Source organism: Amaranthus tricolor, chromosome 16 (genome assembly GCF_026212465.1).
Source record: "Amaranthus tricolor cultivar Red isolate AtriRed21 chromosome 16, ASM2621246v1, whole genome shotgun sequence".
NCBI classification, from domain to species: Eukaryota; Viridiplantae; Streptophyta; class Magnoliopsida; order Caryophyllales; family Amaranthaceae; genus Amaranthus; species Amaranthus tricolor.
The window spans coordinates 4,511,556-4,526,797 of NC_080062.1; the positions used below are offsets into that span (position 1 = coordinate 4,511,556).

The window sequence follows — 15,242 nt, forward strand, 5'->3', positions numbered from 1 at the left end:
ACCAACCATAGTTTATAGATGGTAATAAAAATGCTTTATTGTGTAAATTTTCAAAATATACCATATTATTCTTATGGTAATAAAACTTGAATGATAAAATAGTTTTTTTCACAATTTTCTATTACCACCGAATATCACATTTTTATAATAATATATAAAATAAATTTTGTAAAAAAAATAAAATGACAACATCTGTAATAGAACAAACATGACCATTTAACTTGTTAAGAAATTACTAGTAAAATAACACAAACTTTTCATTATTCTTTCCACCATTTAATACATACTACTAACCAACGGGTATTTGAGAGTTAAGAAATGAATCATGTTGATTCATCAACGACAACGTTAATGAGACCGTTGTCTAACAAATCGTAAAACTCTTTGGTTCGGCGCTGATTATTCCAATGGTGCATTTTCCATAATAGCCCAGAAGCGATGCCGAGGCCGATTCCGTAGACTATCTCCTTCAGCACGCTTGGATTGTTGGACGCCACATGTGCAATCTTGTGAGCAGCCATCTTTCAGTCTGCAATTCACACTAAAAAATGCTTGAAATAGATTAAAGAGAATTTGCATATCAAAATTAGCTCTTAAAAAGAAATGTGTCTTTTTCGCCTGCACACGTGTTGGACTCCTTAACCCTCTCTATGCCACACGTTTTACCCACAAAAACACACTAATCTATTATTCATCTGCAATATTTTTTAACATATCAAATTTTATGCCATTAAACAATCCTCTTTGTTTTTACATCTTTATTTTAACTTGAGACTTTATCTATGAGAATTGGTACTAGTTTCAGCTAAAGAAGACTTTATTTACTTTTTATATTCATTGTTGGGGTGAAACTTCAATAATTATATTAAAGGTAGTTAAATATATCTTAAAGGTAAAGTGTCATAGATGATCTAAACTTACAAATTAAAATATCAACAATTTATTTTTTATGTTAATCGTAAATAATATGTAATATGTACCAAGTCTATCTTGTTTTTCCTCCTTATTTCCTTTATTCACCTAATAATTTTGATTTTTGTCCATTCTTTCTAATGTAAAGCGAACACATAATTAAATATTTTTATTAAATTCGACTTAATTTATAATTTTCTGATAATTTCAAATATGCAAAACTAAATACTCCTATATAAATTTTACAAGAATCAAGATTTGGCTACACAGATAAAAAAAATTATTAAAATAACATTAAGAATAAAAGTTATTAAAACTTTTTAAGTACAAGCAGTGACTTAACTAAAACATCACCATTGAAATCCGACTTGAAAACTCAACTATACACCTAACACCTCAAAGCCTTAGAAAATTTGAAACAAAAAATAATTGTAATAAAAAAAAAATTAAACTTAAGTAAACTTAATTTCAAAAGTAAGCGTTTTTATGTTCGAGCCTCAAGTCAAGTATGTTCGCAGTTACTAACAGCGAACAAAAAAATTGTTAGAAAAAGTCAAAATTGTTTGTTCGCAGTTAATAACTGCAAACAAAAAGGAGACAATATCATACTGTTAGACAGGACAAAAAAAATAAAAATATGTTTGTTCGCACTTACTAACTGCGAACAACATGTTTTCCAATTTTTTATCCCATCTAACGGTATGACATTATCTCTCGTTTGTAAACAATTTTGACCAATTTTTTTATTCGCTATTAGTAACTACGAACATACCTAGCCTTAGGTTCGAACACGAAGACACTTATTTTAAACCTAACCCGAAACTGATTTGTCACAACTGATAACCTAAGTAAATCAAAATTTGAATTAACATGAACTCAAATTAGTCTGGAGTACAATCAAGTTATATATGAACTGTATTAATCCAATTTGAACCGGTTCCAACCCAGACCCAAAACGAATTTTAGAAAAAGTTGAGCGAAAAAATAAAAAAAATTAAGTAAATAAGCGAAATTCTAAACTTTTCCCAAAAGTAAGCGTCCAAACTCCAAAGCTGTGCTTTGGAGCTGTTCACAGTTACTAACTGCGAACAGATCAAAAAAAGACAAAATAGCTGTTCGCAGTTACTAACTGCGAACAGAAATTTTTATTTTTTATTATTTATTTTTTTTTTTATTTTTTTTTTTCTGTTCGCAGTTAGTAACTGCGAACAGCTATTTTGTCTTTTTGCTGTTCGCAGTCTAACTGCGAACAGCTATTTTGTCTTTTTGCTGTTCGCAGTCTAACTGCGAACAGCTATTTTGTGTTTTTTTGAACTGTTCGCAGTTACTAACTGCGAACAGCTCTTTTGTCTTTTATAGCTGTTCGCAGTTAGTAACTGCGAACAGCTCCAAAGCACAACTTTGGGTTTGGACGCTTACTTTTGGGAAAAGTTTAGAATTTCGCTTATTTGCTTAATTTTTTTTATTTTTTCGCTCAACTTTTTCTAAAATTCACCCAAAACCTTCATTTTACCAGAGATATATGCTATACAATTTACACATATAAAAAATCTTACGCCTGTGAACTAAAACATGCAAATGTTAAAATAAAGCATGCAAATGGTTCTTGATTGAGATTCAAGTCTTACCTCAAAAAGGGGATTCAAAAAATGAGAACATGCAATTGAATACAAGAGAAATGAATCAGAGGAATGAGAAGATGCTCTTGAATCCGAGAAACGAATTGACATTCTTCTTTTTGCCTGCGGTTTCAAGTGAACAGCTTCCTCTATTTGCTTCCTTCAGATGATTCTGAAAATTACTGCTTTCAGGCTCTTTAGAGTGTCCTGGAGGCTCGAACTGGATCACTTTACATGAGGATGAAAATTTGAGAGATGACTTAACAGGAAATGTTTTGTTGTGTTGATCGCTAAAGGCTTCAAACGGAAGATCCAAAGATCTGTTTGATGTTGCAGAAACACAGCTCATATCCTTGCGAGTTTTTGCACACGAATTGAACTCAATCTCTATTCTTTCTGGACTTAAATTGATCACGGATTTGTCTGAGTAATTTTCTTTTTGTTTGACAACATTCTTATGACTTGGAGCTTCGTCCTTGTCAGGAAAGTGACATTGCACCCCAGGGGAAAATCCTTCCGTGTATTGTTTGTTGATAACTGGTGAATTTTTAGACCTTTTTCTTACATGATTGAGTATTGTCTCAAATCTTCGACCTTTCTTTCCGGTCACTTCAATTTGAGGATGAGATATGCCTGATTCAAAAAAGAGACAATGGACAAAATGAATTCATTTGATTCAGGATCAAGTTGTATACACCCAAATGCCAGATTATACCTGTACAATTCAAATCATTACTGGTCTCTGGATTATTTATCATAGCATCTCCAATGTTAAAATCGTGCAATGGTTGTATTTCTGAAATAATCGTTTCTTGTTTATCAGTACTTCGCTCAACTTTTGCAGACATTTCGAATATGCCAGGAGAAGCATGCTGTTCTACACGATTTTGCTCTGTAGAGAAGTTTGAGGCCTCTGATGTGGGAAAGCGAATGGAACCGGACTTGGGTATAACAGGGAAATCCTTGGCCTTTTTACGAATGTGGTCAAAGATTGTATTCCCAGATATGATCATGCAGTCATCCTCAGTAGTATCATCGATAAATCCTTCAAAAACACACCATGAGATCGTCTCAGTATCTCTCCAACTGAAAACATGAGTTTCCAAGAACAGCTATTCTTGTGAGAGACCGTCTCTAAAAGAGACGACCTCAAAACAAGAAGCCCACAATCTTATTTTCTCTTTAATTTGTATTAGTTGGGCTATTTAGCCCATAATGCGTCTCTCGGAGAAACGATCTCTCACAATAATTTGTGTTCCAGGAAACACACTTAAACATACCTTCTAGCTCTTCAGCATCAAAGAGATCAAAAGAGGGCCTGTATATTCAGAAAATTCACGTGTAAGAAACAGTTTATTGCCAGTTTTGTTACATGATGTGTTAGAGGAGAAGGCAAAATGTCAGGCTAGAACACGGACACATTTTAGATGAAAATTGACTTACATGTCATCAGTTTTTTTATTGGCTTTGTTTAAGATAGATTTCGCCTTCGTTAGTTTGGTACTTCCTGTAGCTCCTTTGACTGGAGCAACTCCTGCAGGAGGTAAAGAGGAAGATTTATTGGTTCCCCGTTTGACAGTCACGTCTGATTTGGTTTCTTCCACCAGTTCAAGCTTATGGTGTATATCAATACCAACTGCAAGTAGTAACATCAGAATGTAAAATTTCAGAGCGTACAGACAATGCGTAATAACCCCACATATAAGCTACTTCCTCCACATTTTTTTGGTGAGAAAATGAAGGACAACACTATTTAGAAAATTGTCGATGCCAATTTTACACTTTTTAAACAATAGCTAGCCTTAATTGAACGAAAAGTGTCTGAAAAATGAGAATTTGACTTGTGCAACTCACTTTGGGAGACTCCTAAACACAGCTTCATCAGTTCATGTCAAAGGTTCTGAGGAAAGGATGATTATTTATCTGGAAATTGGAAATTCTAACAGGGTATAACAAGTAAAAAACGCAGGACCGGAGGAGTGGCAATGTGGCATGTAAACATATGAATTAGGAGAAAGATCAGGAGTCTTACTAAATTCTTCAAAAATCAGATCGGCCTTGACAGTCAACTTTCCTTGATGATTTGGCAAAACCACTGTCTTGTGGTATGGGCTGTAAGCAAAACAAATTATATACAGTGACAGATCCAAACTAGTAGCAAAATTCTGCAAATCAGCACTCTGATAAGAATATGAAGGTTCATTTGAGACCACATCAAAAAGAAATCTTTAGATATAACGTCATACTCTTTGTTTCACCCATATATCGTCGTTAACCTAAAAGATAGAAAGAATTTCAAGGAAAAATTTGAAATTCAGCACAGGACGATAATGCAAAAAACAGTTCAAGGATTGAAGTTGCTGATACTTCCAGTACATCTATTAGATAACAAGTTAGTTGCATCTTGAAAAGAATGAGCGTGTTCATTTGTACACTCACTTCCGAAAGAAAGTTGAGGAAATACTTAATCATATCATTGCCAAATTGCTTTAGCCACACCATCGACTCTTTTAATGGATTGACTCTTTAAAGACCCGCCCCGTTTTAAGAATAAAGGATCAAGCATGTTTTAACGGGCTGGGTCACAAAATTTTGATGGGCCTCACCCCGTTGAACACAAAAATGTAAATAATACGCAGATTATAGAATGGAAGTCAGTCATTATTACCTGAGAAAGTCGTTTACCCTGCAACAATTTTTGGAAAACAAGAAAAAAATAGATTAGTAACATGCAGATTTGATGAGAACTCATATGAGAAAAGATAGATAAGTAACATGCACATTTGATGGGAATTGACAACTCAAATGTAAATAATTTTAGAAAGTCTGGTGTCAGTAAGAAAGCGCTTAAGTACTCTAAAATTTTTACAAAAAAAAAAAAAAAGACGAAATAACTTCAACTGGAAAGAGAACGAAGTGACTAATTCACCTGATTTTCTCATGGTAGATAATCAAATTTTGTTCTTCCAGACCAACAACCTACAAAGTTTGGATATTCCAGCCATTTCAATTGTAAAGCAACAGAGATCTGTTTCTAAAACAAAAAGAAGTTCATCCGGAATCCTGATGATTTACCATGTCCGCATAATGTAGTTTACTGAATCTACCCTCTGTTAGCCTAGTCAATGTTAGCGCCAGTTTGGGTTTCCCTTGCCTTTGGCCTTTACTTGCCTCGATTTTCATCTCAACTTTTGGAGGTAATGCCATTAGAGATTCCTTAATATGGTCTCCGAATGGGAATTTCCGACTGGCAACAATTTCTATTCTCCTTGGATCAGCATCAGCAAGGGTCTCGAATGAAGTTATTCCCATAGAATGTAATGCCTGAAAATAGAAACATTCAGTCTTTTCCCTAGGAGTAATCTCTGTCAGAATCTCAAAACACATATGGTGTTTAGTTACCTTAGCCGTCACCATTCCAATGCCAGGTAATTGCTTCAACAAGTAAAGACTGTCATCCCACAGCTTATGGTGCATAGATTTTGCAAGAGCAACTGAGTTCAATGCTCCCTTGTAGTTCTTTTTGAAAAAAAAGTACTCCTTCATGCACTTGGCAATTCTACATCCACTTAAGCATATTGAATTTGCATCCTGTATTCACACGAATAAGAGCATGCTAGCTTATATGCTGAAACCTGTTTATACATGAATAAAAAGAAGAAATTATATGGGAAGACCTGACTCAAGGATAGATCATGGACCAGAGGATCACCAGTCAAGTAATCATTAACTAAAACAAATATCTTCTCTTCTCTTGTCTGAATACGCTTTTTCTTTTTTCCCTTGTCTCCAAGGATATGAAAACGAAGCCGACCATCTTTATCAGCATGGATATCATTCAGAAGCTTTTTCTCATTGCGTCTCAATTGTATCCCTTCAATCATCAATACATGAAGTAAATTACCTCTCCATATATTTGGATATTACATATAAAGGAACACATACAAGCCAACTCCTCCGCTCGGCAAACAATATGAAGTGCATCTTCTAGTCTGCAGTTTGTTTGGGACTGCATGATGTATTTCATTGTGTCGAATTTCAAATAGTACTTTGTCATCAATCTTCCAGGTTCTGAAAGTTTGTTCAATTAGCTGGTGAGTTTACAAGCATGTTCTCTCACCCTCTCCCTCTCTTAATTCTCAAGAGTCAAGAGAGTGTAAACATGTGAGACAAAAAGAATTTATACCAAGGGGCTTCAAGAGGAAACCGTCTTCATCAGTCCAGATTATCTGGTGCCTTGACAATTCATTTACTTTCTTGACACAAATATCTATGAACACAGGTATTAGAATAAGTATTAACAAACTATAAAATAAGACTAATAAATTTGGCAGCAAATGGAATATACAATAGTAAACAGCTGAAAAAAAAGGTAAAATTAGCACCTTGCATATGCCTCTCAATTCGGTCAACAGAGAACCCCTTCTGGACAGCATAATTCTCTGGGTTCTGAAGGAGCTAAAAGACTTAGCTATAAAAACTGTTAAATAGTGACTGAAGGTATATGTTTCAAATACGTGCCTTTTTCATTCTAACATACAAGTATGAACACTTCATCCATTCAATAGCCCGTGTAATGTCAGGAACAGTCAGTTGTACTATTTCTGCAGTCAGATGCTCCGTAATGCAAGAAAGTAGTCTAACAGTGGAGTAAGCAAGTCACAAAAAAGCTTAGCAATATGCAGGACCCGAAAGGTACAAATAAATGAAGATACGAAGATAATAATAAAATTATGCGAATTGATAAAAAGAATTCATACATACTGTGATTCTACGACTTCACATCCATTCAAAAGATTTTCATATAAATGTACCTAAAAAGTTATGAGCATAGTTTGCAAATCAGATTGAGGTTCAACACTGTTAAAAATATACACCTAGGAAGTAACGCACAAACAGAGATAGAGAGGTTACAACTTACTGTTTCCCTTCTTGTCATGATGATAACCAGTCCTGTATCATCAAAAGATGGACGGCCAGCCCTACCACACATCTGCATAACTACCAACTAATGTTAATATGATATAAACATAAAGCTACACCTGATGATAGCAAAGGGTCAAAACAAGAATTTTCCTTGATATTCTTTAAATAGAAATAATCAATAATTTATATTTTCTCATTTGATGAAAGCTGAACATGAGTATGAAACACTTGAGTTCTCTAATCAAGCTGTAAAGACTGTACAAAAACCCTGTTCCCTATACTAGAATCCTGAAACACATTGAGTTCCTTCATCTTAAAAAGTTTTACTTAGGAGCATTTGAAACTTTGATCAGAAGGTGCAAGTTTTTTAGGATTTCCAAGATACAATATCTCTTCACATTCATTCTTTTTCATAGTTTACGTTCCATGAAGTGTTCACAACACGGTTACATTTTCTGCTCGGAAATGGTCAGGTTCAAACTATGATGTGTTATTCACGAAATCTGTTTTTCCAATTCAAGAATTCAAATCCTAATAAAAAACATTATGCAGCTAGCCTAGGTAATCTTAGTAACGCATGAAATCCATCATTCCAATTTAAGAATTCAAATCCCAATGAAAAGCATTATGCAGCCTATTTCAACGTAATCTTAGTTACGTGGATGAGCCCAAAAGTATAAGAATGGATCATAGATACAAAATTGATATAGAACTTCTAGTAATAATCTACCTGTAGAACTGTGGATCTGTCATACTCCATGTAGGTGCCTTTTTCCTTGTTGCTGAAACACATTTTACCCAACTATCAGTAACAAAGAACCATATGCAACTTTTCAAAATATAGTATTCACAACGTAAACCTACTAGTGTTGTGTGGACTTGATCACCACTGTATGTGCCGGTAGATTGATTCCATGAGCTAGTGTGTTTGTTGTGCATAGAACTTGAATGTCACCGTTAAGAAAAAGATTCTCGACAACGTTTCTATCCTTCATGCAAAGTCCACCATTGTGATAACCAACTGTAAATATGCAACAGGTTTCATGAACAGGAAAGACGTCCAAACATGTTTGGAATAGTTTCTCGATATCACATACAATAGTTCCTCGTTATATACCACCATAGAGAATAAATGATTGCAATTGTTTATCAGTGCAAGACATTGAGGCATCTCTTAATCTTTCTTGCTGCTCAGTTGTCTTGATGAATGGATTTGAATAGCCAAAGGTCATGGCGGTCTGGGAGATCTTCTGTGCTGCCTCTTGTGCTCCCTTTCTAGTTGAACAGAAAACTAAAGCAGCTTTGCCTCTAGAATATTGCATCAAAATATCTGCAACGATATTAACATGAAACTTAATAAGATGTATATAAGTCAAAGAGTTAATCTACTCTGCTCCAAGTTATACGGCCCCCACTTACCAAAGATGTAGTTCTGAAGTCGCTGGATGAGGACAACAAAACATAAATCAGCAAACAAAATAATAGAAACTGGAACTTAGATGATCATCTAGGGAATTAGCATGTAAATGAAACAGTATTCCGTGACCAAAGCTGTGAAGTAGTTTCTGAAGTACAACATCAGTTCACTTTCAGTAAACTAAAAACACCTGCCTTTTCAAATAGAAAATCATTCTTGGCTGCTGCATATCCTATAAGAGACATAAATGAATATAAGACCCTATATATCAAACTTTAAAGAAGAATAAAGGGAAAGGCCAGAGCAGATGCTTGAAGAGAAGAGGCAACGGAAAAGCATATAAAATTGACAAATGAGTTGACCAATAGATAGCATCAATTTCAGACACTCGTTTATCGGTTACTTTCAGGATGTGAATTTTAAAATCAGGTGCGATTTCTGCACATACCTAGAACTTTGGTGGTCAGCTTTACAGGTCTCATTTCTTCACCAAATCTGAATAGAGCAACAAGATGAGATAGATATTATTTAATAGTGAATAAAATATCACCAGTCAAACTTGATGATCACAAAAAAAAAAAAAAAAAAAAAAAAAAAAAAAAAAAAAAACCTTTTCATTCCTTGAGGAGGAACCACTAGCCACTCAGCTGAAGAAAGGAAAATATATCCATAATCAGAACAGAAAGACATTCACAGCAGTGTTCAAGCCTTACTGGATAGTTGTATTCAAGGCATACCCAGATCCTCCAGATTTGGGATTGTTGCCGAAACAGCTATGAACCGTACATGGGCCAGAGGGCTTGATTTCATTTCAGGTCTACAAGATAGCATTTTAAACCTGCTCACTATTGCTTCCAAAGCAGCGCCACGTGGATCATTCAATAGATGAACTTCATCAATGAGTAGAAGCCCTATATCACTGAAAAAGCTCAAGCCACCATCTTTTATTTTATAGCGAGTCACAGCATCAAACTTCTACAGAAGGCATGGGCACAACTATCACTTACTCAGCAAATGTGCGTTTTATGAAGCATATCATGGAATGTATTTATCAAGCATAACCTTACAGTAAGCATCAATTAAAATTACTGGGCAATATATCATTTGTACCTCCGGAGTAGTCAGAATTAGATCTGCTTCTTGAATGTTCTTATTATTGTAAGAATCGTTGTCCCCAGTCATCTCAAGGCAATTTATGCCCCAAGCATTTAGCTTTTGGTTCCAATCCCTAAGCTTCTCTTGCACTAAAGCCTTAGAAGGTGCTACATAGATCTGTGAAAAAGATATATTAGTTACTATTTGAGGCAACAAAGGAATAAAATGAAGGAAAGATTAAAATGATGCTCAATTCGAAACTACTTAATCTAATTTAAATGCTTTTTCCAAAAAAGAGTGGATGCAATTATTAAAATGTACAACAACTTGCAACTGAATCAATGAAGAAAAAATCACTTCAGATAAGAGCTGAATATAAGAAACAAGGATCTTCAGTCTAACTATATGAATCCTATTCAAAGTTGTCCAACAAGTTCAAGCCATTAATAGAAAGAAGTTTTTTTCCATTTTGTATTAACCTGAAAGAATTGTAGAAGCTCAATAAACCAATGATAATTTACCGTTTTCAAAGTGCCTTTTGCATGGATGAATCTTCCGTCTGCAGAAAGGGACCTTGACAGAAGCCTTAAAATGCACAGCTCGAACAACACTGTTTTGCCACTTCCAGTTGGTGCAGAAATGACCATATTTACATCGGAGAAGAAACAGCAAGGAAAGCATTCACTTTGCAGAGAATTGAAATATCTATGACAATGCAAAATCATAGTGTACTTCAATGTAAACCAGAAAAAAAAGCCGAAGATATAAGCACAGAAATTGCAGTCAAAACAGAACATGAAACATCAAATTCCTCAAAAATAACATAGAAGGCCATAAAAAAATGACACAACAAAGTGTCATCTTTGTTATCAACTATCTCGTGTATATTTGTTTTAGTTCATATAGTTGAACCCAATATGTGGAGATTGCTTGGGCATTGGTGTTGTGCACAAAGCAAAAAAACAAATAAAAACTACAAACTCAGGTAAAAAAAAGTTTGACAACAAGATTGTTAGAGCAGATTATTAATAATTAGGGTTAAAACACTCAAAGACGAACTAATAAAAAGTTGAGTTAGAGATTGTAGTTGAATATAATATAAAGACAAAAGTTGGGATTGGGAAATTTTTTTGAGCTAATCCACTTAAATACTATAGATACACCCTAACAAAGGGAAGATAATTGGGATGATGACTGGTAATGTTACAAGACATTTCAAAACAACAATCTCTCACTAATTCCCCACAAAAAATGTACAAGATATTCTCAGGAGAAAAATCACAATAGCCCTAGCTTTTGTGGGCCTTCAATAACTCTTAAATATGTCTCACACTAATGTAGAACCAATGCTGGGTTACATAGCCCCAAGAAATAACCTTGGTTTACTTCTCTCTTTGTGTGGAACAGGGGAGCTGTGCTTGTTTAAGCACAAGTAGTGCTGGTTTGAGCACTTAGAATTGAATGATAAATAAAGTCTATTAACAAGGCGCTCAAACGAACAAGACACATCACCTTAGAGCAAGGCTTCTCGTTCTAGCATCACAACTGCTCATTCTAGTAATAGCAGTGCACTATCCAGCAGCTTCACTTTGTGGTTGCTCACTCCCCACGCACCCTACACTCCTCCATAGAGCTTCCTAATAACCCAATACATGCTCAGATTTTTATATCAACATAAGAGTATGGAGAAATTATTGAGTCACCAACTCAATAATTCTCCACCTTAACGAAATAAGAAACTCTAAAATGTAAGAACACCATGTGCAAACCACGAATGAAGCATATGTAACTACCTAAACAAGAGAGATAACCCATCTCAATAAGATGTAACTACCTAAACAAAGCGCAATCACTCTACCAAGGGCGTCCAAATCTTTTTAATAGAACTTACATAGTACCAATAAGATGTCTCCACCTCAACTATTTGGAAAGCAACAACAGTGCACCATCCAACAACATCCCTTCGTGGCGTCTCGTTCAAGCATCTAGCTTGCTTGTTCAAGAGTAGGGCATAAGTGCAAGTAGCACTTTCCACACACCCTACACTCCTATCCTTCATACATCTTCCTCAATCACTGAATACAAGCTCAAGTTTAAATCCTTTATTAACATGAGCATGGAGTGATTATGGAGTCAATAACTCAACACTAATGATTGATATAGATAAATAAAAGTTATTGAAAGAAAAAGATCTTAGACTCTCAAATGGTCAGATTAGGTGTACAAGGATGAAGGAAAACAAAGTACACACAAGCAAAAAGATCAACGCTTTGAATAAACAAAACACACACAACAATATAAAAGGTGTTTGAACACCTCCCCCTTAAATGAGATTATATTTCATTTACTATTCAACAATACATTAATGAAATACCACACACAATGAACTTTCTCACTAGAGCTCAAAGTTCACTCCCTTAATGGAGTTCACATACCAATACAAAGGAGACTCTCTTTGGCGCTCGAACCGTATTTCTCTCTTTGCAATAGCCACCACATTTAACCTAATGTTTCATTTGGCCCTTCAATATCCCACAATATCAACATATGAAGATTCCCCATAAGGAAAATACTTGTCCTATACCACATATAAAATCAAAAATTGCAACAGAAGGTTCCTGACACCAAGTGCTCGTTCGAGCGCCAACTGCCTCGGTTCGTGCCATACATGCACCCCCTTACTTGCATTGTTCATTGACACAAACCTCAATAACTCACACCCAATGCACAGCATCTCTTGCTATGGTGTTTGTCATTGTTTGAGCTACTATGTGATTAAGATTGTTGATGTTTTGGTGACTCCTGATTCTATGACATGGGTTGAAGAACAAGATGGGGCGTGTTTCCAGTGACAAGTTCCAAGTCGGTGTTTGGTGGGCAAGAGTAAAATACAAGTTGGCGTTGGTGACCGTTATCAAGGCGGTTTTTGGAAGCCAAAGTCGAGTCCCTTTTTTTGGGCTTGGTGAAAAAGCCGAGTCACCACTTTAATTCTTAGTGTGTTCTTTATTGTTTTTCGTTGAATCTCCATTGTTTATTTTAGTGTTTTGGGCAATTGCTTCCGCTGTCCACAAAACAAAGTTCACCTCCAAGCATGGGTGATGCTCTAACACTTCTTTAATAAAAAAAATATATACTTTGTTTCTCTTTAGTTGCATATGAAAATGCATATTTTTGACCATAAATATCTCTAATCCTCAGATAGTAAAAATTAGTCTTATTTTGATATTTAATCTTTGATCAAACATTTTCTAGAATCCTCTAGCATATAAGTTTAATAATTTGATATTTAACATTGATTCAAATGCAACATGTTAAATAGTAGAATTTTCTTTTTTATACTTTAGAAAAAAAAAGGTATGTAAATCAAAACGGAAGGGCGATATAAACATAATAGAAGAATAGGTTAACTATTTAGAGTGAGCAATATTTGCTGATGCAATAATATCAACAACAAAGAAGATGATGACGATCAAGATAACAAACAAAAATCGCAATCTTCATAATGCAATTCTAGTTAACTGAAATTTCAACTTCAATTGACACGAACGATTCAAAAAAATTAAGAGTAACATATAAAAATTGTGCAGGATACAACTGGACAAACCGACGAAAAAAAAAACTAATTGATACCTGAAATTGAACGTTGATTGAAAAGGAATTGGCAACTCCAAAACTGATCTTAAGTTATACGACTCCATACTTTCACGTACCAAAACCCTAGCGCATAAAGTCAACCAAAAAACAGCAATTTAACTCTTGAAATTCAGTACAGTACGATTCTGCATACCATATCAAAGAACGTAACATCTATCGAGTATAATTCGCAAAATGTGAAACAATTTATACGTTCTTCACATCAAAAAACGGCACGTTTCATGGAAAATCCAGATAGTAAAACAGAATTTGAATTTTCCTTTTGGTGATGAGTATAAGCAATTAAGCATATCATCAGCGTGAAATCAATTAATTCAAAATTATTAAATGAAAAAGAGATGAGGATGTGTAGATATTTACATGAATACAGATTAATACAGAGAGAGAGAAAGAAGAACTTACTGGATAATTTGCAAAGCGCAAAAATGGCGAAATGGATTATAGAATCGGCGGAGATTGAAGCAAAGACGATAGCTTCTGGCGCCAAAGTTACGTAAGTAGTACTTCCTGTTTTGACTCTTTCTACAGACAGTGCGTAATTTATGTGTCGAAATAGAAATAAGTCGGTGTGGCAATTTGAGTCGAAAATATTGTGTTAGGAGTGACTAATTGAAGTTAATATCATGAAAATTGAAAAGTGAATGATTAGAAAAATTAAAATAAGATATTAGTGGGCTATATTTATGTATATACTTTTCTATTCTAAAATACTTGTTACACTATATTTAATGACACTATTTATCTTTTAAGCTTTTTTTATTTATTTCGGCTAAGAAGAAATATAATCAAGTAGAATCTTATTTAAATCGTCTAATCACATACTTTCATATTATCAAATTTTTATAATTTTTGGTTAAATATAGTTTAAGATATAAAATGATCAAAGTTACGCATTGGATTGCGTAAAAATTGAAATATAGCAAGTATAATGGAACTGAGGAAGTATGTATTAGCAATAAAATTATCATCGATTTCGTTCAAAGTGGGATTTGTGGCTTTCAATTATGGGAGAATTTAAGAGGGTATGAAATACGTAATTACATCTTAATTAACAACAAACTCATAAAAAAGATGTTTTCAATTGACCTTTAGTCTTCACATACCCTAAAAAAATAAAATAGGATGGACAATCCTTAATACTTGGTTTTCTATATTTTTATTCGTCTTCGTTTATTTCTTAAATTTGTTTAAATATTTTTAACTACTATATAAAAATTACATCATCAATATCTTTCTTGACGGATTCATGTAACTCTCGTAAATCAACAAACAAAAAATTATTATTACTATTAATAGTCAGAGTCGGCTATGTAGCATGAGCTGCGTGAGCAATTGCTTAGAACCTTGTTATTTTGAATGTCTAATTTGTTAATATATACACTTTTTAAATTATATACTAAAAAATATAATTCTTATTTTATTTAAAAGAGCAACAGGCACTAGTCATTGAATAATTCATGTTAATAATTTTCTAAATAATAGTTATTCATTACCTTGTTAATGACTACATAGCAATGTTTTTCAATTATTGATTTTGGGTTGGTGGTTACTCGGTGTTATTTGGTATTTTCTTTTCCAAAAAAAACATTGAATCTAGTGAGCTAAGTATACATATTGTT

General features: G+C 34.1%; 2 protein-coding genes across 3 annotated transcripts; both read right to left on the reverse strand.

Moving 5' to 3' along the window:
• Nucleotides 1–195: 195 nt before the first annotated feature.
• On the reverse strand, nt 196–521 carry LOC130803052 (probable cytochrome c oxidase subunit 5C-3). The gene has a single exon (XM_057667208.1). The coding sequence runs from the start codon at nt 519–521 to the stop codon at nt 324–326; it is 198 nt and encodes a 65-aa protein (XP_057523191.1). The 3' UTR covers nt 196–323.
• Nucleotides 522–2,595: 2,074 nt separating this feature from the next.
• Nucleotides 2,596–14,170, reverse strand: LOC130803049 (DExH-box ATP-dependent RNA helicase DExH17). 2 transcript variants are annotated; one of them, XM_057667204.1, is made up of 28 exons: nt 14,026–14,170; nt 13,600–13,686; nt 10,491–10,674; nt 9,985–10,146; nt 9,612–9,849; nt 9,485–9,521; nt 9,323–9,369; nt 9,069–9,106; nt 8,877–8,898; nt 8,575–8,787; nt 8,322–8,478; nt 8,188–8,239; nt 7,453–7,524; nt 7,296–7,345; nt 7,053–7,170; nt 6,917–6,980; nt 6,718–6,801; nt 6,477–6,602; nt 6,209–6,405; nt 5,934–6,122; nt 5,607–5,855; nt 5,461–5,510; nt 5,200–5,217; nt 4,564–4,643; nt 3,975–4,167; nt 3,812–3,849; nt 3,247–3,576; nt 2,596–3,164 (listed from the first exon to the last, which is right to left on the reverse strand). In XM_057667204.1, the coding sequence occupies exons 2-28, from the start codon at nt 13,665–13,667 to the stop codon at nt 2,596–2,598; spliced, it is 3,645 nt and encodes a 1,214-aa protein (XP_057523187.1). In that variant the 5' UTR covers nt 13,668–13,686; nt 14,026–14,170. The 2 variants fall into 2 exon arrangements, with proteins under 2 accessions (XP_057523187.1, XP_057523188.1); XM_057667205.1 differs by lacking the exons at nt 9,985–10,146; nt 10,491–10,674; nt 13,600–13,686; nt 14,026–14,170 and having other exon boundaries at nt 9,713–9,809.
• Between the last annotated feature and the right edge of the window lie 1,072 nt (nt 14,171–15,242).

Coding starts and splice junctions, on each gene's coding strand:
- LOC130803052 (XM_057667208.1), bottom strand. CDS start 521: ATGGCTGCTCACAAGATTGCACATGTGGCGTCCAACAATCCAAGCGTG.
- LOC130803049 (XM_057667204.1), bottom strand. CDS start 13,667: ATGGAGTCGTATAACTTAAGATCAGTTTTGGAGTTGCCAATTCCTTTT. Junction 6,981..7,052: donor TGTATGTTAGAATGAAAAAG/GCACGTATTTGA, acceptor TAGCTCCTTCAG/AACCCAGAGAATTATGCTGT. Junction 5,856..5,933: donor TTGGAATGGTGACGGCTAAG/GTAACTAAACAC, acceptor TTCTATTTTCAG/GCATTACATTCTATGGGAAT.